Source organism: Littorina saxatilis, linkage group LG2 (assembly GCF_037325665.1).
Source record: "Littorina saxatilis isolate snail1 linkage group LG2, US_GU_Lsax_2.0, whole genome shotgun sequence".
Classification (NCBI taxonomy): domain Eukaryota; kingdom Metazoa; phylum Mollusca; class Gastropoda; order Littorinimorpha; family Littorinidae; genus Littorina; species Littorina saxatilis.
Genome location: NC_090246.1, coordinates 81735307 through 81760503, shown reverse-complemented (window position 1 = coordinate 81760503; position 25197 = coordinate 81735307). Strand labels below are relative to the sequence as shown.

The 25197-nt window shown below is 43.7% G+C and overlaps 1 protein-coding gene across 12 annotated transcripts in view; it reads left to right on the top strand.

Moving 5' to 3' along the window:
* The first annotated feature begins 9105 nt into the window (after window positions 1-9105).
* Window positions 9106-25197, top strand: part of LOC138959884 (myosin heavy chain, striated muscle-like) — a 58771-nt gene continuing 42679 nt past the window's right edge. For 10 of the 12 annotated variants that reach the window (XM_070331545.1, XM_070331543.1, XM_070331550.1 and 7 more), the window contains exons 1-10: window positions 9106-9424; window positions 10240-10383; window positions 12609-12765; window positions 16000-16027; window positions 16637-16757; window positions 19910-20002; window positions 22640-22703; window positions 22938-23036; window positions 23455-23558; window positions 24577-24709. In XM_070331545.1, the coding sequence (XP_070187646.1) occupies window positions 9224-9424; window positions 10240-10383; window positions 12609-12765; window positions 16000-16027; window positions 16637-16757; window positions 19910-20002; window positions 22640-22703; window positions 22938-23036; window positions 23455-23558; window positions 24577-24709 (1144 nt within the window). In that variant the 5' untranslated portion in view covers window positions 9106-9223. Of the gene's footprint in view, window positions 9425-10239; window positions 10384-12608; window positions 12766-15999; window positions 16028-16636; window positions 16758-19909; window positions 20003-21000; window positions 21094-22639; window positions 22704-22937; window positions 23037-23454; window positions 23559-24576; window positions 24710-25197 lie in introns of all 12 variants that reach the window. The other 2 variants (XM_070331546.1, XM_070331544.1) reach the window with 1 other exon arrangement.

Sequence of the window (25197 nt, the reverse complement as noted above, 5' to 3'; positions counted from 1 at the left end):
AAAGAAAGAAATAGAAGTGCAATGCAATGGTTACATATCTTACCAGCAATTTTTTTTCTCAGGACTCATGTGCGTGAGAGTGTGCGTGCGAGTGTGTGTGTTTGTGTGTGAGTGTGTTGTGTGTGTGTGTGTGTGTGTGTGTGTGTGTGTGTGTGTGTGTGTGGGCGGACGTGCCTGTCAGGAGTACTTTGGTTGTTCTAACTTCGTATGCTTTATTGTTTTTATGTTTATGGTTGTTGTCATATGTTGTTTGATTGTTTTAAGAGCAGATGAACCACACTTTTCCATCCATTGTTTAGTTGTATGAACACTAAACTATCTTACGTCTTATGTATTATTAAAGCGAATTAGCTTTGATAGACATTCAGCAAAAATGAATTACAGAAAAACTCATAACTGGTCCATATTAGGAGCCTCTGCTGCCTTGTATGGACCAGTGAAAAGGTCATCACGAATCATTGTAAAGAGCCCACCATACTTCAACATAACACAATACAACTCAGTGTGCGAGTAATATTAAAAAAAAATCAGTTCAATGAGAACATTATTGGAAGATCTAAAGACAAGAAACTAAAGAAACGTATCAAAAACAGAGCCTGAGTAACTAAAAGAAATTATCAACTTTGCAAGCAAACAAGACTGTTTGATATTGGGTTTTTTAAAGCTTGAGGGCTAAAGTTATGTTATTTTACTCATTGCATGACTGAAACTTATCTTTATCTTTTCTGTTCTTCTATTTGCTGAAGGTGGTCAATATAAGGGAACACGTACACACACACTTTTGGATGTTGCTATTATTTTTTGTTTGCGCGCGCAAGACGGGGTCAATACTGCTAAAATGTATAATAATGACGGTCTTAGCTGTCATATCCGGCAATGTTTGTGTGTAAACAGCAGTGTCTGCGGACATAAACTAGGCCGTTTTAAGCGTCAAATGTACAAAGAACGCTGCCAGAAGAGTGAAAAAGATGTTTTGACACGTGAAAGTTATCCAGAGAGGTTAAATGTAGGCCTATCGAATGAAATTGTTTTGAACGCTCAAGCACCGGTAGATTGTCAGAACAGGACTCGGTGGCCCATATAAGGAGCCGGTCCATATTAGGGGTCCTTCCCCCATGTGTCCATGTGGTAGGTTGCTCTCATCCCATGCTGACGTCAGGACATCTGTGTTGAGATTTACACCATGGTCTACTCGGCAAGGAGGCTATCTCTACTACAAGCAGACCAACACACACGTGTATGTTGATATGATTTGAGTACGGTTGAAAGAAAATATTGTTACTGAGATCAATCCATCCATCCATCCATCAATCAACCAATCAATCAATCAATCAATCAATAAATCAACCAACCAACCAACCAACCCGCAACCAACCAACCAATCAATCAATCAATCAATCAATCGTTGCTCGTAGCACACCCCTCGCCTGCGATTGCCAGCAACGTAACGAGTCTTTTTGCTCAATTGCTATTACATTCGAACCTGCCCTGGAGACCACCAGCCATTTGAGACCACCCCACAGAATTCCAACGGATTTTACTATACAAATCCCCTGTCCTTGAAGACCACCTGCCTGTCGAGACCAAAGACCACTCAATTTCGGTCCCAAGTAACGGTATCAACCTGTCACGGAAGACCACCCGACGTCTTTTCTAACTCTGGTAACAAACCCACTTGGCAGAACATGAGGGCAGGTTGGGCCTTGGCAATTTTGTTGTCTGACTGATCTCATGAGGACTTGACGGTCACTCTTCCACTCTGCCCACCTCATCTTCCTAAAGAAAACATCCCCGCAACATATTTCTCTTCAGTGACACGTAAGCCCTGGGCGTCTCGACCGCTAACTGCAATCGCTAGCATGTAACGAGTGACTGGCGGTTATCTTTTGAATATGATAAGCGACTGGTCGATCCTTCCTCCGCGGCATGGCTGAACAAGAAAGCAGTGGAGCAACAACCGCCCGTGACTTATGGGCGATAGACGACAGAGGCAGACAAGAAAAATGTTCATTCAAAATGAACAGCGTCGATGCAATGTCCACCAAAGATTTATTTTGGGAAGTGTTAAAAGGTTAGGGTCAAAAGTCAATGAATTGCATGTTGTGCTGGATATATAAATTGTTTATTTCAGTCAATGCTTGCTATGAATTGATCAAACAGCCACAAGAAAAAACAAGTCGCGAAAGGCGAAATTACTACATTTAGTCAAGCTGTGGAACTCACAGAATGAAACTGAACGTAGTCCGCCGCTAGTGCAAAAGGCAGTGAAAGTGACGAGCCTGTTTGGCGCGGTAACGGTTGCGCTGTGCTTCATAGCACGCTTTACTGTACCTCTCTTCGTTTTAACTTTCTGAGCGTGTTTTTAATCCAAACATATCATATCTATATGTTTTTGGAATCAGGAACCGACAAGGAATAAGATAAAAGTGTTTTTAAATTGATTTCGAAAATTTAATTTTGATCATAATTTTTATATTTTTAATTTTCAGAGATTGTTTTTAATCCAAATATTACATACTTATATGTTTTTGGAGTCAGAAAAGGATGAAGAATAAGATGAACGTAAATTTGGATCGTTTCATAATTTTTTTGTTTTTGTTACAATTTTCAGATTTTTAATGACCAAAGTCATTAATTAATTTTTAAGCCACCAAACTGAAATGCAATACGGAAGTCCGGCCTTCGTCGAAGATTGCTTGGCCAAAATTTCAATCAATTTGATTGAAAAATGAGGGTGTGACAGTGCAGTCTCAACTTGTACAAAAAAAGCCGGATAAGACGTCATAAAAGACGTTTATAAAAAATAAAAAAAAACGTCCTGAAATATCATTCCCAGGAAGTCTCACACACACACACAGACACACACACACACACACACACACACACACACACACACACACACACACACACACACACACACACACGCACATACACCAAGACCCTCGTCTCGATTCCCCCCTCTATGTTAAGACATTTAGAAAAAATTCTTAATTAAAAAATAGAGCTTGTTTGAAACAGGTAGAAAGGAAGAGTTGATATTGCAATATCTGTACGTGGGAATGTGGTGAAAAAGAGTGCTAAAAGTAGTAAGTCGGCCTCAGATCCATTTCAAATATTTATTGCAGAAAAACAAAATACAAATTAAAAACAAAACCACAGAACCATTACCAGGTGTCATAGGAATGTTTGAAAACAATAGTTTTAATTTTACACTGTAAATACAGGAATCAGAATTAAACACCTCAAATTGGCACATGCATAATGAATCACCTGGAATTGCAACAGGGAGATACTGAAGTAATTGGAAACAAACACTTGAAATTGACAGAGAAACAATTGAAAATATATTACTGACATGAGCGTACAATATTTTAATGGAAGTGCATTTTTAGCACGAAGCATCCGCAGGAGGATGCACTAACAATTACATAGTGCCACAAAATGTGTACGGACATTTCACAACCGTGCATTATTAGCACAGAACACATACATGGGGGCGCACAAAACATTATTGTACCATGATGATGATCGGGATTGTTGAAGATCTTTTCTTGTGCAAGGCGCCCCTGTATGACCGCAACTGATCCAACCGGCCGCATCTGAACAAACGACGTCGAAACGGCGCGAAACACGTCCTCTCGGTTGGTCTCGGATTGACTCGGCTCCTCTCGGTCTTTTTTTGTGTGTGTCTTTTTTTCTTTTCCTTATGGTCGGAGTGGTATATTTATGTACATCTTAGATTAAAAAAACACCCGAAAGCTGTGTTTAATCGTTTCGCTTAAATTGTACATTTTTTTCAGCTTTGAAATTGTTTTGGCTTGGAGAGTCAGCGCGCTTTGGCTTGGAGACTAATTCTCCACAGGCACGTTCTTCCCAACCACAGATACCAGCGTCGTCCGCGACGCTGGAATGAAGCAAGCGTGTTCCATTGTTTGCAACCGGAACTCCTGATTCACTTCAACACTGAAAGGTTACAAATGTAACTGTCCACCCCAAATAAACAGCAATTATTCGGATGAATAATGAGAGGCGGGTGTCGAACATCTTTTAACTGCGCTGGCAGTGTGTGTGTGTGTGTGTGACGTGTAACATACCGGCGTTCCAGTGTCAGTTTCAGTCTGGGAAGTGGGGTGTTTTTGCCAACTGATGACCCTGTCCACAAAGACCACCTGTCTAAAGAGACCACTTTTGCTCAGTCCCTTGGGTGGTTTCTTTAGACATGTTCCACTGTATGACAATAAGCTCAACCCGACCAGAGACATAGATAGAATGTATGTCTCTGAACCGACGAAGAGTCTGTTCGATGAATAGTCATGTGCCCTTGGCAATGTCACTCCAGACAAGTAACTGCATGATCAGCAGTATCCAGGTTTGAACGATCCCCACAACTTACCCTACATCTATACGACTCTATGACGGAAAGGAAAAAGTATTGCCTGCACTGAAGTCATTTTTGTTGGGCACTGTTGGAACTACAGCGGAACCCCCATTTTTCCACCTCTAAAAATCTGAAAAAAATGAGGTCTTAAAAAAGAGGGAATCTTAAAATGGGGTACATTTACAGATGATATGAATAGGAAATCCAAAAAACTAAGGTCTTAAAAGGGAGGAAGTCTTACATTGGAGGGTCTTGAAAGGGGGATTCTTCTTCTTCTTCTTCTTCTTTTGCGTTCGTGGGCTGAAACTCCCACGTACACTCGTGTTTTTTGCACGAGTGGAATTTTACGTGTATGACCGTTTTTTACCCCGCCATTTAGGCAGCAATACGCCGTTTTCGGAGGAAGCATGCTGGGTATTTTCGTGTTTCTATAACCCACCGAACTCTGACATGGATTACAGGATCTTTTTCGTGCGCACTTGCATGGTCTTGTGCTTGCGTGTACACACGGGGGTGTTCGGACACCGAGGAGAGTCTGCACACAAAGTTGACTCTGAGAAATAAATCTCTCGCCGAAAGGGGGGTTCCACTGTACACTACACAATTGACGACTCGCCAAGACAGTTTCCCTGAACGATGTATGATGTAAAGGGGGTGGGGGGAGGGTGGTGGATCGGGTATCTCTTTGCTGACACGGCGTCTCTGTACATAGTGTGTGTGCGAGGAGGGTGTGTATGTAAGAATGTGTGCATGTAGGTGTGTGTGTCTGGGCTGCGTCCAGGACCAGCACCGCCCGAGTGAACCGTCTATATCCCTGATGCTTCCCTACCTTCCCTCAATCCTTGCCCCCGGTATCAGTCTCAAGACAACCCACACCTCACCTGAGCAAGCGATCCTTTCGTGTTCCGCGCTATTCTGGGGCCAATCTTTTTCAGAAGGGTTTAGGCATAAAGATAGTGGGAAGAGGGATAGGTAAGAATAGCGCAGGTGTTCCATCAAAAGCCTCAAGCGTCATGCTAAAATCCTGTAGTTCTCTCTCTCTATCCCTCTACCTCTCTCTCTCTCTCTCTCTCTTTGCATGGGCGGGGTGGTGCTCTACGCGAGGCAGCGGGCAGAAGGACAGTGTGGCAAACCGAACAGGGCATCTCCGGCACTGGCAACACGTTCGGGGCTGGCTGGCTCGCTCTCTTCCATATAGAGGTGGGATGGAGGGTAGAGTTTCACTCGCTGTCTCTTCGTCCCTCCCCCTCGCCCCGACCAATGGCTGACCGTTTTGCATAATCCCAGGTCAGACAATTAGAGGTTGGGGTATATAGAGCTCGGTTTTTCACAATATCTCCCCAGAACAACTTGAGATCGTAAGTATTGGTGGTAGCGTGTCTTATGGTGTGCCGTGATTTTGCCTACCTACTGTCTACCTGTGATTCCGGAAGGGCCGGTGAGCCGTTCCCTGTACCCCTACCTGTAACCATCCACTTACCTTTGTGTCTAAAACATCCCTACTGTCTACAACAATGTTTATTTTTATTTCTTGTATTTTGTTTTTCGAGTGCATTTTTTTCTGTTTTCATTCCTCCCTCCTTTCACCGTGTGGTAACTATCAAACCCTGTGTGCCTACTGAATGGATTTAGCTTCAATGACTGTGACTTTCCGTGGAGTGACCTTCGCCAGTTTTGATCCTATGTAGGGCTTAGACTTAGGCTGAAGGTACGCAGGAACTACAGTGCTAGCCACACAGGAAAAAAAGTTCTTTTATTTTTGTAACAGAGAGAAGGTGTGGTAGTAGCGTAGATTAGCCATGCATGCAAAACGGATTATCGTATTAGCTCAGCGTTACGGTGTGAACAGTCACTCGCAGCATAGCTATCAGGATTAGCCTAGTTGCAGAAATCCAACCAAGCATGGCGGCGCTGGCTTGTGAGTCGTCCCTGTAGCTTTTTTGTCAAAACAGAGCAGAACATTTCATTTGCTAGACTTTATCGTGGGCCTGAGAATGGAGGTGATGTTGTGACAATGAAAGGAGTATATAGCCGCGGCACCGGTCTGCTCGTCTTCTCTTTGACCTTCAGCCATGATGATAATGACAAACGACATCACTGATTCTCTGTGAACATGAGCTGTGTTTTCCCAAAGTGCCTGCGCTATATTCACAACCATTGCTTCATTTATTCGTGGATTCGTAACTGACTTTTTTGGTGACTTTTCCTCCCTGGAGTGTACTTTTGACCTGATTGATTGTTTTAACACCTTTCACTGACCTACCTACCTATACCTACTGAGCGTGCCTCTTCTACCCCGATGGAATTCCATACCGGAGCCTGAATGTGAATCTGCCATGCTTCCCGGCTACCATTCCTGCAAGCAGTGCTGAATTCTTGGAGTAGCTCCGCTGAGCCCGACTCTGGAACTTCTCTGTTTCTTCTCTGTGTGTACCTGGAGTACTTATACCTTTTGGGGCCCGGCCTGCTACCGTGTGTGATGATGATGTGTTCCCCCCTGCTGTGTGTGTGGGATGGAGGGCTCTAAATATGGATATACCCTCACCTGAGCGCGACACGCCTGTCTGTCCGCATCGCATGAGCATGCTTTACTACATCGTTATTGTGCTAGATTAGTTTCATTAATGATACAGTTGTAGCTTTTTATTTTCCATTGATGATATTTTAACAATGTCAAAAGCGAATAATGTCTTGAACTTTTGATGTAGATTTGATTATTATGATGTCAAAACGTGAAAAGCCGTGAGGCTCAAGGTAAGTGCATTGCCGATCGTTTGCTTTTTCGTTTTATTTTGCTATCGCTGTGAGGCTGTGGTTCTTTCGAAAGTAGAGCTGGCAGAAGCTATTTAAAGCTGGAAGGAAGTATGACTTTAATCCGGTGAATATAACTAATTGTTAGTAATACAAAATGAATCATTCGTTGTGGTATAATTTCGCGCAAAGCCGTTTTGCAGCAAAATATTGAAGAGGTTATCGAATATTACTTTGTTATCAACATGGTTTGGATTTGAGTCTTTGAGACTCCTGCCCGTAAACTGACAAAATAAGAACTTTCTTTGATTCGGAGAAGAGGGGCTCGGGTTGGCTGGTGGTGGTACCATGTACTTGTGATATATTTTGTTTTTCTCAGTCTTGACATAAAAAAGCTGATTCAGTGTTTGCAAAGTAACGGAACAGATTGGTAGCCGGCTCAGCATTTTAAAGAAACAGCAGCTATAACGACTTTAACTGACTAACAGCATATTGTGGCCGGGAGGGAGGGATGGAGGGGGGATACAAAATGCACAAGCAATTGCGACTAAGTAGACTCGTTTCCTTTTAGGCTATTTCCGTGTAGTCGATTATAAGATAGCGTCTGTACTTTAGACCCCCCCCCCCTTTCTCCCCCGCCAAAAAATAAAGAAGATTGGAACGGAAAAAAACTAAAAAGTGAGAGAGAAAAAAGAAAAGAAAAAGAAAGAGAAGAAAAACAGTCTAAAACAGCCAGCGGATTCTGTTCTTGATTTACTACCTGACAGGACGAAGGTCGATAAGAACCTATCTCTCCCCCGACACCCTTCCTTCCCTGCCCCCCCCCCCCCCCCCATCTCTCTTAGATCCTCCCTGGATGCCGGAAAACGATAACACAGCAGACACACTTCGCTCAAAATTCTCTAAGCCATCCCATCCCTTCAGATGAAAGAAGCACTCAGGAAGCGAAACAACTCGGAGCCATTTATTTTTCACACATCATCTGTGTACATAGTATGCAGGAAAAGCTATCAAAGAAAAAATAAGCAAGTAGGGAAGTAGACAAAACTAAATCGGGAGCAGAAACAAGTTTCTCGAAAAGTGTGTGTGTGTGTGTGTGTGTGTGTGTGTGTGTGTGTGTGTGTGTTAATCGAGTGAGACTGAGTAGGAGAAGAGGGTTGACTAGTTGTAAACTAACTTGGTTTCTTGCTTGTAGAGTGGTACAAATGTAGTCTTCAGCGCCTATTTATTCGAGACTAAAATATACCAATACCGAATATCACACAAAAAGTCTTCAAAATTGCACAGCAACCTAGAAAATGGGATACATTCTTGAACTGAAAATAAATGAATAAAAAATACATAAATGAATAAATAAATAAATGATTACATAAATAAATGATTTCATAAATAAATGATTACATAAATAAATGGATCAACAACAACTAAAAAAAACTATAACGAAACAAGAAAAGAGAGTTTAGAGAAGTCTCACGGTTTCCACGGAAGTGGAACAAAACGAAAAGCCAAGCAATCTGTTAGCATTCAGAACAGTTGATCGTATAGTAAGGCAAACCGGCACGGTTGGCCTAGTGGTCAGGCGTCCGCCCCGTGATCGGGAGGTCGTGCGTGGGTTCGAACCCCGGCCGGGTCATACCTAAGACTTTAAAATTGGCAATCTAGTGGCTGCTCCGCCTGGCGTCTGGCATTATGGGGTTAGTGCTAGGACTGGTTCGTCCGGTGTTAGAATAATGTGACTGGGTGAGACATGAAGCCTGTGCTGCGACTTCTGTCTTGTGTGTGGCGCACGTTATATGTCAAATCAGCACCGCCCTGATATGGCCCTTCGTGGTCGGCTGGGCGTTAAGCAAACAAACAAAATAGTAAGGAAACACGCCGACTAATACTATCGAATATTACCCACTAACAAAATCCAATGATAGTGACGGACACATGATAAACTGGCTTCTAACAGCCAATCGTTGTTCTTGTTGCAGGTTGTTCTGTCGCTGGTCTAGGGTGTCCTGTCTTCCAGACCGCGGGCTTTTCTCACTCCTTTTGCGATTTCGTTTCTGAAGACTAGACCTCGGTCTACACGCTTCATACTCAATCACTATGGCCGCCTACGACCCGAACGATGAGGACTTCAAGTACCTCGCCGTCGACCGAAAGAAGATGCTGAAGGAACAGACCCAGAGCTTCGACGGCAAGAAGAACTGCTGGGTTCCCGACAAAGAAAAGGGTGGCTTCTTGGCCGCTGAGATCCAGAGCACGAAGGGTGAAGAGATCACCGTCAAGATCGTCAAGAGCAGCGAGGTGAGTGTTGTCATGACCTGTGCTGTCTTGTGTCCTACGTGTGTGTGTGTGTGTGTGTGTGTGTGTGTGTGTGTGTGTGTGTGTTTGTGTGTGTGTCAGTGTGTGTGTGTGTGTGTTTCTGTCTGTCTGTCTTTGACAATGCTGGTATGATTTTGGGCTCAAGCACTGATTTGTCACTGTCAGGTGTTTTTTCTCAATTACTGATGTTTGTTCGTGTGACGAGTGAAAAAGCATCAAAGGTTAGCTATTGGACTGTGTTTCTATGCCAACGCAAAATGTAATCATAACTAGTTTCGTCGTTGCGTTGAGGATGTGGAGGATTAAAACATCGAGATGGATATAGAGCTTAGGCCAAAAAAGATGTGTTTTTCTTTTATCCTCCGACAACAAGAGAAACATTTTGGTGTTTTGGCTGAACAGATAAATTGTGGGTTAAACACAAAGTAAATTCAGTTTGGCTTCCCGATAAGGCCAGCAGAGCTACTTAAAGCTCAGGCCGTAAGAGATGGACCAACAGACATAAAGCCAAGCCCGGGCAATAACACGAGTTTAGGAGTTAAAGCTGAGGCAGACGAATTTGGGGTAGAAGGATAACTCTTACATTTTTGACTACAACCCCCTTTTCTATAAATTGTCTTTCAGATAAATTAAAAAAAAACCACACCAGTAACCAGGTTAGGTACTTTTATGTCAATATTTCGGCATGTAACCGCCTTCTTCAGGATGGTATGGAAAGAATGGAATTCAGATTTAAATTCTCCCTCAAAACTCTGACATGTTTGACTACAACCCTTTGTGTATGCATTGTCTTTCAGACGAAGACCTTCAAGAAGGATGACATCCAGCAGATGAACCCTCCCAAGTTCGAGAAGATCGAGGACATGGCTAACATGACCTACCTCAACGAGGCCTCTGTGCTCGCCAACTTGAAGACCCGTTACGAGGCTGGCATGATCTACGTGAGTACTGCCACAGTGTTATATCGTACTGCCACAGTGTTATCAGTATCGCACTGCAACAGTGTGATATCGCACTGCAACAATCTTATATCGTACTGCCGCAATCTTATATTGTATTGCCGCAATCTTATATCGTGCTGCCGCAATGAGTGATATCGTACTGCCACAATGTTATATTGCACTGCCACAACGTTATATCGTACAGCTATTGGGTATGCTATGCTGTTATCAGTATCGTACTCTTGGTAAATTACATTTGTTTTAAATTTTGTAATTCCCTTTAGCACCCCCTCGTTGTAATGCAGATCTATCCCCTTACCTTGTTTCTTTGTTTCTGTAATTTCAAGTCTTGCTTCCATCTTTCTTTCTTTCCTCTTCGCGTTCTTTCTCTTTTTACTTTTATCTTATTGTTTTTTCTTCTTCTTTCTACTGAGTTCCCTCCATCCCTGGTCCTTTGCATAACTACATAAACATTAGGTATTCAAGCATCAAGTTGACAGAGAGGGTTGGCACGCATCCGGACACGACCGAGGCACCGGCACAGACAGACAGTCATGCAGGCGTGCCCACACACCTACACACACACATACACACACACTCGCACACTTAGGTCATGTATCTCATTTTCTGATGATGTGCCAGGCTACGCCACCTTAGCAGGAACTAAGCGGGCTAAACCCGAAATGTCAACAAGGGGGAGAATTGAGTAACTTGGCTGACTGTCAGAATGCCGGCAAAAAAAGCGCATGACCTCCTGTAACCTTGAGCAGAGCACGCGAAGAAAGCTCGTGATCTACGTCCGCCCCAGTCTCGCACCCACACTTCCCTCTGTTGTCTGTTTGTGCATCTAAGAATAGAACCCGTAGCGGCTTCTGCCAAAGTCATGGCGCCCTTCGAGGCTTACACTGTTTCTCCTGAATGTGATAACAAAAATCTTATGAGTTGAGAAGAGTGCCTTTTTTCATCCCCCATACTTCCAACGCGTTTCGCTCTTTCCTTCCTTGTATTTTTTTTAGTGTGTTTGTTAGGTTTGTGACGAGATTGAGAGCAGACCAAAGTTGTTTTGCTCATTTCGTAGTTTCCGTACGACCCTCTATCTGTACTGATCATGTGCTACTTATTTCAATGCATTATTTTTCTAATGTACTCTCTGCCTCGTATGTTTCCTAAATGGTCTTCTTGGCCAAGTGGTCTAAATGGTCTAAGGGGTGGGGGCGGTAGTGGTAGTGGTGGGAGAGGGGGGGGGAGATGGGGGCACATACAGCCCTCGGTCCACTTTACAGTGACTATCTCACGGAAAATCAAGGTATTTATTGCATACACCAGGGATGATTTTCTGACAGTAAGATTGATTTTGCTTTGCAGACGTACTCTGGTTAGTTGCGTCAATGTGTAAATGGTATCAACACACACCCAAGATGATAACGCGACGCCCCCAATCGATGTCACGTTAAAACACAAAGAATGGCCAGAACATTCTTCTTGTCGATCGCCTTTACACTTGGAGTCCAGCTCTGGATATGAAGCTTCTTTCTTTCTTTATTTGGTGTTTAACGTCGTTTTCAACCACGAAGGTTATATCGCGACGAGGGAAAGGGGGGAGATGGGATAGGGGAAAGGGAGGAGATGGGATAGAGCCACTTGTTAAGTGTTTCTTGTTCACAAAAGCACTAATAAAAAAATTGCTCCAGGGGCTTGCAACGTAGTACAATATATGACCTTACTGGGAGAATGCAAGTTTCCAGTACAAAGGACTAAACATTTCTTACATACTGCTTGACTAAATTCTTTACAAACATTGACTATATTCTATACAAGAACCACTTAACAAGGGTAATAAGTGAAGAATTTTATGGGTGAGAAAAGGAAAGTAAAAGGACTTTGGGGAGGCAGAAATAGAGAAGAAACAAGAAAAAGATCCTAATTAGGTTCACGGCATCGAGAGTGATGCGACCTTCTCTCAGAAGTTAGTAGAGAAGGCTTCCCCATCCACCATCCGGGGGACGCGCCTCTACGCCAATTAGGGGGCGCGAGGGGATATGAAGCTGGTGGTCTTATGTAGAGCTAGAGCCTCCAAAGGTCCAGGCAGCTTCTTGTGGAGGGTCGTCGGCCTGGTCCTTATCCACATGTCCTTATCCTTATCTACATGTCCTTATCATTATCTACATGTCCTTATCATTATCTACATGTCCTTATCTTTATGTTATCCGTGTGTTGCCTTGCAGACGTACTCCGGCCTGTTCTGCGTGGCCATCAACCCCTACAGGAGGCTGCCCATCTACACCAAGAGCATCGTGGACAAGTACAGGGGCAAGAGGAAGAGTGAGATGCCTCCCCACTTGTTCTCCATCGCTGACAACGCTTACCAGTTCATGGTGCAAGGTCAGTGGGGGCCGCCTGTAGATTATATCCGTCGTTTACCAGTTGTTGGGTTGGGTTGCGTCAATAAGACACTTCCTCTCCACCGCCATTGCTGCCGTACATGTCAACCGGCATAACGGGCAGTAAATAAGTAAGTAAGTCTCCAACGCCAAGCGTCAGTGTATCCGAAGGAAGCCATGATAACTGAAAAGCTCTCAACGAATCCAGTTACCTACAGATAACTTCGTGTGACTGAGAACTCGGGAAAGACTCAAGAACCGTGACTCCGTACCATGATATTAAACTTTCTCCTTCAGCAGTCCTCATCAGGTAGGTATGTCCCATGAACATTGCAATGAAGTTCATGGAATGAATCGAACTTCAAAGTCAAATGAATTGCCTTTTACCCCGACTGGCCGCTTCACTAAAAGTTCGACACCCCTGCATTCCGCGGTTTTCTCCGTGTGCAAAATTCGGCTTGCAACGGCTGGACAGGATCTAAGTAACCCTACAGCTGCAGCTGTAGTGATGCTTGCCATGTGCTGTTGCCCAAGTGGGGAGAAGAGAGAGAGAGGGGGGGGGGGGGGGTACTTTGTACATTTTGTTTACCTACGGAAGCTTGTACCTGTAGCGATACTTGTAACTGAGTGAGTGACGGGAATGTATTGCAAAGCGTGGGTCCGAGCACAGGCGGAAGGTATCGTCCACTGGACTACTACTATCACAGAAAGACTTTCTGTGATAGTAGTAGTCCAGTGGACGATACCTTCCGCCTGTGGTCCGAGTCTGTAGCGATACCTGCATTCCTAATTGAGTGCGGGGGAAGGGGAGAGTTAGTTGTGTGTACCTCGGGCAAAACCTTTACCTGGAGCGATACCCGGCTGGCACTTTCCGTTGCGGTGGGGCAGTAAGGGTGTACATGTTGTGTACCTGTGCAAAGACGATTTACCTGTGGCGAAACCTGCCAAGCGGAGCTTTGTACCGCTGCCAGAAGATACCGCCAGACAAGATCTGGCGGTATCTAATGACACACTGACTCTACTGCCCCCCCTCCCCTCCCCCTTGCACTGCCAGCACACTGACTGCCGGCGGTTGCCTTATACGGCGCACACACGTGATTCTCGTGAAGCAGTGTCGACCTGACGCTACAAGGCATGGACAAGGTCGTTCATGAGGAAAGGAATAAGTACTGTGTAAGAGAGAGAGAGAGAGAGAGAGAGAGAGAGAGAGACTAGACGACGGGCAACTAGGCTGGTGGTGGTGGTGGGGGGGGGGGGGGGGGCTTTTATGCACCTCGCCAGGTAAGGAATAGTGACGGGCAACATTACCTGGGTGGCTGTCCATTCAAGTCACTGAGCATCATTGACAACACGTGTACCATTCCTGGCAGTAACTGCTGACTCAGTGGCAAGAGGGGTGAGGGCGGGGGTAACTTAACACAAGTTTGGCACAATCGTGTGCACATAGCATACAAGAGAAAAAAAGATCACACCAGCTGCTCTTTCTGAAGTGCGGGCTGGCTTTTTTCTCTCCTGATCGATTCAACAGAAATTTAGCAAGAGTTAGTGACAAACTATCGTCTAAAAGTAACTGATATATATTGATTGTCTGACTAGCTCAGTGATTGTTCAACAATCCTAATTTGGTATAATCGGAGAACAGGCTGTTGCCAACGATTCCAAATGATCATCGGCACAGTCAGACGTGACACGCTACGAACAAATGGTCCAAAACGTTTTCAACACCACAACCAGTTGTAACACAGATGTAATCGACGACAAAAGAAATCTATACATTGGAAACTGGGACTGTCCTCAAAGCGAAAAGCGATGTGCACAGTAGTTGGCCAAAGCACAGCGCGCTATTCCCGACACGTGTTTCACGTGCTATCCCGTGTTTCCTTCGAAACTGGGGCTGTACTCAAAACGAAAAGCATTGTGCACATTGTTTGGTCAGTGAGAAGCGTGTTATTCCCGATTTTCTTTGGGACCAAGGGTTATATGCTCTAAAAGAAAAGCGATGCGATCATCGTTGGGCCGCAGAGCAGCGCGCTATTCTCGCTGACGAATTGCACGTGCAAGCGGTATGTCAGAACTACAGGTAAATGATAGCGGAACACGGGCTGTCGGTGCTTTTGGCACAGTGCCCAACCATTACATTCCTCTCTCTCTCACTTTGTGCTGTACGCAAGCCTCTGTCATTGGCACTGGCTGAACATGGGAGGTGGGAGTGGGAGGGAGGGGTGGGAGGAGTAGTTTAAGAGAAATGGAGTGAGGGAGAGAGGCAAGTGGGAACGTAAGAAAAAAGGTAAGGGAAATATGTAGACAGATTGCGGAGAACATGGGGAGATAGAGGGGATCTGGTGAAGCGAGACTAAGAGACAGAGAGAGACTGAGGGAGAGAGAAAGAGAGAGGGGGGGGGGAGGGGAAAGAGAGAGAGAGAGAGAGTGAGAGAGAGAGGAGCGAGGGAGATAGAGATAGAGAGAAAATTCATAAGGGGTGGGGGGGGGGGGGGGGTGTACGTAAAGGGGATGGAGCGAGAGAACCGTCGTCACGAGCATCTTTGGTGCCGGGTAGTTTCAGTGGCACAGAAGTAGGTCAGTGCAGTGCAGGAATGCAAGCAGCGCTGAGAGGTGCACGTGCCAGGGCATGTGCTGATTGCTGATCTGGCGGCGCGCATTCTGCTTGACTGTACTGTTTTTCTTGCAGACGTAAACATGCTGAGGTTGTGTTTATGAAATAAAGCATACGTCAGCAAAGTTGTTAGCATATGAGTATACTGGTAAATAGAATAGCTGCACAGTTAAAAAGGGGAAAAAAAACTACTTTCCCATCTCCCCCTCCACCCCACCCCCCACTAACAACAATAAAATTAACCTACCATTCACCACAGACAGAATGAATCAAATGAAAGAAACAACAGGACTCGATTTCGCCGTGTGAAAAGGACAGTAGCTCAGTGGTGAGCTGGTACGCCACTGTCGATAAATAAACCAACAAACAAATGATTTGCTGGAATGCGTTGTGAATGTTTTCAGTCCTCGGACTCATTATTGATCATTATTATTGTTTCTCTTTATTGAAATGCCACTCATGTTGTTTGCTGATAGTTCTGTCATAAATTGAATTTGACATATTACTTGTCATTATTCTCATCATCCTAGTTATTTCTCATTTTTCTAATTCTCATTTTTCTAATTCAAACGTTATTCAGTCTGATTGCTTATTATAGGGATTTCTTTCTGTGTGTTACAGATCGCGAGAACCAGTCTATGTTGATCACGTGAGTACATGCTCGTCTTTACACATTATTCTTCACCGCTTCCATCTTATGGCTCTTTCTATTCCTTTGTCATCTCTCCTCTACTGTTAAAGTTTATTTTTGAACATATACAATTGACTTTGTAGACCACTATTTTGCAAGTCACAGTTGACATGTTTAGAGTTTCACTTGGCAGAAGAGAAGACAGACAGAGGCGGGAAATCAGTTACAAGGAAAAAATACTACGCTAGAGATAATACTGCTCTTTTGTTGATGTTATGATTTTTATTGTTCCCCCGCCCTTTGCCATACTACGTTAGTAATACTCATGTTATTTTGCTGATGTTATAGTGGTTATTGTTCCCCCGCCCTTTGCCATACTACGCTAGTGATACTCATGTTATTTTGCTGATGTTATAATGGTTATTGTTCCCCCGCCCTTCGCCATACTACGCTAGTGATACTAATGTTATTTTGCTGATGTTATGATGGTTATTGTTCCCCCTACGTTAGTGATGCTAATGTTATTTTGCTGATGTTATGATGGTTATTGTTCCCCCGCCTTTTGCCACATTACGTTAGTGATGCTTATGTCATGTTGCTGATGTTATGATGGTTATTGTTCCCCAGTGGAGAGTCCGGAGCCGGAAAGACAGAGAACACAAAGAAGGTTATCCAGTACTTCGCCCTTGTGGCTGCTACTGCCGGCAAGAAGGCCGAAGATGAGCCCGCGGAAGGAAAGAGCAAGAAGGTAGCCGCGTGTGTCCTTTCCCTCCCTTTGAATCCTGGCATGACAGAGTTCCTTCCCTTCGTACCTTATTTTGGTCAATAGTTGACAGTCTATATTTTTCGTTGTTAATGATACAATCGAGACGTAAAAAAAAAACCAAAGAAAAAGAAAACAAAGATGAAAGACAACATCCTTGTGTAGACGCCACAAGAACTGTGAACAAGAAATAACTTTTCTTTCTGTGTGATTTGTTTTTATTTTGTAGACGGTTGGTGTTTTAATTTGTCGTAGCGGAACTGATAGATGTTCCGAACCTCGGTGCCGAAGCAAAGTTTCACCTTGCACAATGATGTGATTGAATATGAACGTGGTCAAATTCTGAGTAGGAATAGCCTACTCGGTTAAAGAAGGAATAATTTTTGGACTTTATTGTTATACATTGTTCATGATGACTGAGACAGAAAAAGCATGCAGAGTAATTTAGAAAAAAACAACACCAATTCCACATTTAACGAAAACATGTTTTCTTGCAGGTGTGATTTTGTGTGATTTCTAATTATGAGTTGATCAACATACTTTTGTAGCTCGTATGAGTACAATATTCGTATTTAGCGGATTTATGCATAATATTGATTTTGAGAAAATGATTAATTGGTTTAAACAGTATTTATTCAGATACATAAATACAGTACAAAGTCATGGACTGTATAATATGATTAATTGCTGTGATATTGATTTAATCTTAATATATGATTGTCACGATTGCAGTTTTCCTGATTTGTGAGTAAACGCAACAGAATATAAATGTGTGATTTTGTTTGCAATGTTTTGCTTAGAGCGAGACATAATGCGTTATTTTAAAATGATGATTTCTTCTGATTACTGTTTCTTAATGCTGTTGCTGTGTTTTAAATATGATAATTGTATGTGTATTTAATGTGTTATGCTTTTATAATGCCTTGAACAATGTTTGATTATTTGCTTTTACACTTTCTCCGAGTTCTACTCTGTCTATTCGTCTTTCTGTGCGACAATTTCCCCCAAACATACAACAACCATATCTGCGGAGGAGTTTTCCGTCACACACGGCCATAATTATGCGCAACAAACCCTTCGCTGGCCTTTAACACAACTTGTAGTGGTCACTGCACCCCTGCCCTTGAAGTCCATCTCATATCACCATTCCATCTGTTCATGGCATTCAGCTTGGCACATAGCACCAAAACATACAAGGACCTCACAAAAACAGGACAACAAAAAAGAAGAACCATTGGCAATGAGACACTTTTCGATGCAGACAAAATCACTCCAAATACAACTATGTGGACATCCCCCCTCCCTCTCTCCCCCTCCTCCCTGAGTGTTCATTTCAACATGTATTCCACGCCCAACTTCTTTCAAAGGCAAAGAAACTGTTGCCCCAAACTGGCCCCGATGACTAATGCATTGTGTTTCTTGTTCTCTCTGTCGTGTTTCCTCCACGTCGGTAGCCAAAGGGAGCGGGTACTCTGGAGGATCAAATCGTTCAGTGTAACCCCGTATTGGAAGCTTACGGTAACGCTAAGACCACGCGTAACAACAACTCCTCCCGATTCGTAAGTATAAGACGCCATCGTGAAACCGACTCCAGAAGAAAAAAAAACTCCGTGATTTACTCTTCCACTTCCTGCTGGCGTCGTCCTTCACCTTGACCTTGGCGTAGTTCCTCTCCTTCCGCCATGACCATGTTCCGCAGACGTCATTCACCCCGACTAGAGTTGTTGCCCCAGTCAACCGCGATCCGCCCTCCTCTTGTCACCGTCTAATGTGTAACTCTTATAACAGAGCGTGCTCCGAGACTTTCTATTTTTTCGTTCCGCACACACCCGTAGCTTGGCCATCAAAATCCTTTAGGATGGAAAAGTCCAAAACCCACCTGACGAAAAAGAGACTAACCCTAGCAGAAACTCGTTCGTTACCCCAAAGTCGCCACTTACTTCCGCTACCCCTCTCCTCCGCCTCCGCCCTCCCCCCCCCCCCCCTCATCCCTACCGCCCTACTCACCCTTTCCAGTTCAGTTTCCGCCCGTTGTTTTTATTCTCCAAGACCCCTTGATTAATTCAAACATAGAATCCTATAATCCTTAACGGTTCACACTCCCTTTCCAGTCGGAAATCCTCCCAACTAAAAACCTTTCTACCGAACCTTTCCAGATCTCAAACCTCGGCACTTCCCTACATGTCAAAACCCTCGTAACGTTTCCACACCCAAACCCCTGTCGTCAACATCCTGTCGTCAAAACCTCTACTATATAACACCCTCCCTTCCTCCTGCCGAAGCCAATGACACCTGACACTAATAACACAACCTTCTAGTTCCCTCTACATGTATCCAAACATGGTATTTCCTGCACAATTGACCCGATACCTAAAGCGAATAACACAACCTTTCCTGTCCATACAATGGATCCGATAGTACCCGATACCTAAAGCGAATAACACAACCTTTCCTATCCACACAATTGATCCGATAGTACCTGATACCTAAAGCGAATAACTTCACAACCTTTCCGATCCACACACCTGATCCGATAGTACCCCCGATACCTTTAGTCCGAGATTCGAACCCTGCCCGCCCATTTCGAAACGGCGTTTGACCACACCGGGTCTCTACTTTCCCCCAGCAGAACATACTGACATAGAATCTCCTGAACGGATCTAACACTGACGCTGACACACCTAATCAAATGTCAGCCCGTACAACTCCATCCTTCTGTTCACAAAGCCAATCCACCTTCCAGCGTTGCTCTAGACACCCGCCTTCACGTTACCGTTTACCCCAGTCTTTTGTTTCTCATTCTTCTGTGTCGTAGTATTTCCGCCTTTCATACCACGTAGTACATCCACCTTTCACAATACCGTTGTCCTGGTACAACGTTCTTGCTGTGTTCCGTGCTGGTGGAAACACTATTGGCACTGGCCAGTACGGAACAGGGACAGAATCCTTTGTACAACCCTTTGACCCCATCTCCTCTCCTCTCCCTCTCCCGTAACACACACCTTTCTCTCGACAGAGCCTCGACAGGTAGGTGTTGGCAGTAACCACGGCAACGAGGGTCCCTTCACTCCCAGTATCCACACCACTGACCAGTTTTGTGTTGTTTTCTCTCTTCCTCACCTACCTCGTGCCTGTAGGGAAGCTTGGAAGATCAGATCATTCAAGCTAACCCCGTACTGGAAGCCTATGGTAACGCTAAGACCACCCGTAACAACAACTCCTCCCGATTCGTAAGTATGACGCCTCCCGGGACAGCCGGCCATGCCTCCTGACTTCACTCCTTGGTTTTCCATCCTCACCTTCTCACCTCGTGTGCTCCTCCTCAATTTCTACCCGCCAGAGTCAGGCGCCCTACCTGAGTGTGTTAGAACTGGTTATTAACACCCGGCGTCGTCTTGTGGAAGCCATTGGAGAGACGCGCTTGTCTTTATCCATGTCTGGAGATGCACCTAGCAGTGTTCACCCATCAACCTTTAGATCCACCTCCCCCAACCTTTTTCTTCCCAAAGGTCCGTTTTGTCTTCATTTTGTTCACCTCCGACCTTTTCCCTTTTTCCTCCACGAGGACTTGTTCGTCTTCTTTTTCTTGCACCACCTAGTTCGATACCAACACACAATCAATAACAGATTACCTACATTCTAAAACTTTAACTCCAGTTGTACTGTTCTTCCTTATTCCTTCCTTCCTTCATTATTCCTTTTTTTCTTCCTTCCTTCCTTCCTTCCCTTTTCTCTCTCCCCCTCCACCGTTTTCTCCGGTTTCACTCAGTTCTGCGGACAAGCATTGACGCACATCCGACCGTGTGATCCTATCCTACCCTTCCATATATATAGCACTACGAATGCCTCAACATTCACCCCTTTGCCAACCTTGTTTCTATCACCCTTGTGTTTTCCATCATTACATTTTCCCCCAAACCTGCAACTCCACCTTTTTTCTCCTTTCACCTTTACTTGACGCTCTTCAGCGAGCGGTAGTTAACTTTTGCAGATCCTGATTTTACCTGTGTGCTGCAACCGGTTTTTATTTTTACCTGCACTCCTCCCTCATCTGACTAATAATCGTGTCTCTCCACAGCTCACAGACACACGTGCGAAAGCGCGCTACTTGAGAACCTGGAACCACACCTATAGAATTTTGGCAGAACACTCTCTACCCTGTTTTTTCCCTATTTTTTTCCTCACTGACCTTGTGTGTTTTTGTTCCTTGACTTGCTCGTGCCTGTAGGGCAGTCTGGAAGATCAAATCATTCAAGCTAATCCTGTACTGGAGGCCTATGGTAACGCCAAGACCATCAGAAATAACAACTCGTCCAGATTCGTAAGTATCTCGTGGAAAGTGATCTACTGATTCCTTCTGACGCAATTGCGACCAGTGACATAATTCATGGCAATGACGCAATTGAGACCAGTGACGAAATTTAGACCAGTGACGTAATTGAAACCCATGTCGCCGTTGAGACCAGTGACGTAACTGGGGTTGTTCATAGATGTTTGACTGCCGGCCTATGACTCAGACTTATCGAAGGACAAAGACACTTATGTAATTGTTTGGGACGTTAAAAAAAGAACTCAATTCAAACAAACATTCTTTACCTTTCAAGGTATGAGCTTGAAAAAGACAAAGAATTTGGAGAGAGAAAGCAGAAGAAGGAGAAGGAGCAAGACAAAAAGGAACAAGCACTGGTTGTTCACAGCGTGATTTCAATTCTTCATCAGATTCAAGAGCAGAGCCTACCAAAAATCCCTAATATCCCTCCCCTCTCTAATGTAAAATAGTGTGTGCTGACTCCCCACCCTCCCTTCCCAACCCGACCACCACCACCCAGTCCTCTTTATCCAAAGCAGAAATCGATCCTTACCACATGCAAATGAATGTATAGATTTATTCATTGTTTTTCTCATTCCCGTGCACAAAATAAGCTCCCATTTTTTGGCACATCTCTCTCCCTCGTGTGATTCTTGATTCTTGATCCTTTCACCCATTTTCTATGATTTTTTTTCTCTCTAATTTTTTCCCTTCCCTTTTGTGTAAATAAACACAAAATTCCTTGTTTGTCCCAAATTCCTCGTGTGATCCAAGATTACCCCCCTTTAACCTTTTTGTATACATGTATGTTATCCTTCCCTCCCCCGAATCTAAACCAGTTCTTCTAGTTACAAATTTCTCCCCTATTGTGATTCAAGGTTATTTTGATGTTCACCCCCTATACCCCCATTGAAATGCATAAGTCTGCCCTACCCAAACTTGCAGAATTGTGCACCCACATTTGAAGAAACTAATTCCAACACTGAAAAGTGAATGACAATTGAGAGAGCTTGAACTACAACATTGTGTGTGGGAATACATACAACTCTTTGATGAGGGAGGGGGCTTTGGGAGGGTGTCGAAAAGTGAAAACGTATATTGATTTGAATATTGGAGAGTTAACAGTGGGTAATTTGATTTTTTTTTCTATGGAAAAAGGACAGAATATCAAAACTGTTTCTAAAGTGATAAAAAAAAAGTCGTAATGACTGTGGTCTCAGTCGGTAAACCGAAGGTAAGTTGTGTGTGTGTGCGTGTGCGTGCGAGCGTGCGTGCGCGCGCGCGTGTATATGTATGTCCGTTTGATTCTGTGTTTGTATCTTGGAGCTCGCACGTGTGTGTCTTAGCAAGCGTGCTTAAAAAGTAAACAACTTGAAGAGTGCAAACACTTTTTGTCAAGGTACATAATATGATCATGTTCAGTATTTTTTTCAAATTAATCTGGCAACCGTAAGAAATGGGACTCCAGTATTTGTAAACCGTTTCCTATGAGAATTAAAAAAAATGTCATTGATCTAATAGCGTTCAAAGCTGACAACACATGTTCTGACTTTGACAGGGAAAGTTCATCCGTATTCACTTCGGACCCCAGGGCAAAATTGCTGGTGCTGACATCGAGACATGTAAGTTCGGCTTAAAATACATCTTGTTCGGCTTAAAATACATCTTGTTGGACTTAAAACACATCTTGTTGGACTTAAAACACATCTTGTTGGACTTAAAACACATCTTGTTGGTCATCTTGTAATGCCTTTGCTAAATTAGGCTCGGCTTTACTAGGTTGATACTGTTTTTTATGCCTTTGCTAATTCATACCCCCCCCCCCCACCCCCGCCCCCTCACTTGTGACTCCTCAGATCTGCTGGAGAAGTCCCGTGTCACCTTCCAGCAGTCTGCCGAGAGGAACTACCACATCTTCTACCAGATCTGTTCCAACGCCTTGCCTGCTCTCAACGGTGAGTCTTCAAGGATGAAGAATATTAAGTGTCCTACGGGCAAATATATATTCGCCTCTTAATGACAAGCCTGAGGGATTTGATAGTTGTGAGGAAAAAAAACCAAAAAAACCTCTAGCCCAAGTCTTCAGGAGACAACAGTGTATTTCAACCCAATGCCAGAATCAGTCGAAACTTTCTGCGGGGAATGCTCGTACAGGGATAAGTGTTTTTGTCAATCACTGCATGCTCCAGCACCATGCCTAAACATCGGGAACGGTAAGTCTTACTCTTCAAGGGACAAAAGTGTGGATTTCACCATTGCGAAAGCGACCCGAATTCCCATGAGGGTAACCTCACAGCGCTATATGAAACCTTATCCTTATCCTCATTATGTTGTATGTTATGTGTTATATATTTGGTCTTTTGTGTTCACCAGAGAAAATGCTGATCCAGCCCGACCCCGGTCTCTACTCCTTTGTCAACCAGGGACACTTGGTCGTTGACGGTATCGATGACGTCGAGGAGATGAATCTGACCGATGTAAGTTGACCACGGGGACGACAATGACGATCAAAATGATGACGATCTGACGATCTGAGCGCTCATTTCCCTGTGTTTCTCATAGGCTGACATAGCGCTGTGCCTCATTTGTTTCCGATTCTCTTGATGACGATGACGACAAAGACCTGTCTATCTGTCTGTTTGTTTGTCTGTCGTTCTGTCTGTCCGTCTGTCTGTCTGTCTGTATGTATGTCTCTCTGTCTGTTTGTTTTTCTGTCTTTCTGTCCGTCCATCCGTCTGTCTATCTGTTCATTTGTCTGTCGGGTGGTCTTGTTATATGCTGCTTAGATCGATTGCATCTCTGTCTGTCTGTCTGACTGTCTCTTTCTGTGTCTTTCTGTGTATCTAATTACCTTATTTTCTTTTCATTTCACATATCTTTTAGGTAATCTGTTTTCCCTTCTTTCATCACAGACCACCGTCGTTATTTCTTTATTTCAACACGCCTTAACCTTGCTTCAACGCATCCTTAAGGCCAAAAAAACCTCATCTGTTTACGGTAACATAGGCAAAAAAAGTAGGGTCGGTAGGTCGTGATTTTTTTTTTCCAAAAAACATATTTTTAAGTTATTTCGCCCAAAAAACAAAGACTTTCTAAAAGTTTCTTTAATTTTTATTTTAATTTTTTTTTATTATTAATTTTATTTTTTTTCTTCTCCCAAATGCCAAAAAAAAGTCTAGGGTCGCGCGAAAAAATAGGGTCGGTCGGGATACCGTAAACAGACTATTTTTTTTGGTGGCCTAACCTTGCTTCCATGCATCTTAACTTTTTTTTTTAATAGATCTGAACCATTGTTGCCAAGCGCCATAAACGTTTATTTCAAGGCATCTGTACCGTTGTTGCAATGCAACTTGAACTTCAGGTTATTTCAGTACATCTGTAACTTTGTTGTTAGTGCATCTGAAACTTTATTTCAGTACATCTGAACCTTTTATTGCCATGCACCTTAAACCTTTGTTTCAAATATCTAAAAGCTTTGGGTTTGCACTTGTCCAGGTTGCCTTTGATGTGCTGGGTTTCACTGACGACGAGAAGCTGAGTATGTACAAGTGCACTGCCTGCATCATGCATTTCGGAGAGATGAGGTTCAAGCAGAGGGGCGAGCAGGCCGAGTCTGAGGGCACAGCTGGTGAGATATAACACACATGGATAATATATGTTGTATTAGTAGGGGGATATGATGAATTATAACAACCTGTCAATATATTAGTAGGGTGATATAGTAAACTGGTGAGATATAACACACATGGATAATATATGTTATATTAGTAGGGTGATATGATGTATTATATCAACCTGTCAATATATATTAGTTGGGTGATATGATGTATTATATCAACCTGTCAATATATTAGTCAAAGGTCAATTTTGGGACTGCTGCCGGAAGAATATATTGTTTCATCACTGTCAACTGGTTAAAGGAAAAATCGTCTGCTCCAGTGAGCGCTGAAACCAAACGGTTGATTATCACGTGACACTTTTGCCATATTTAGAGTTGTTTGCACAGTAAATACAGCCGCGAAAAATAGCTCGCTAGAAACTGTCTTACATATCAATTCCTTTGTAATTTAAAAATTACAAAACACCATGAAAAATCATTATCGACGATCGCGAATC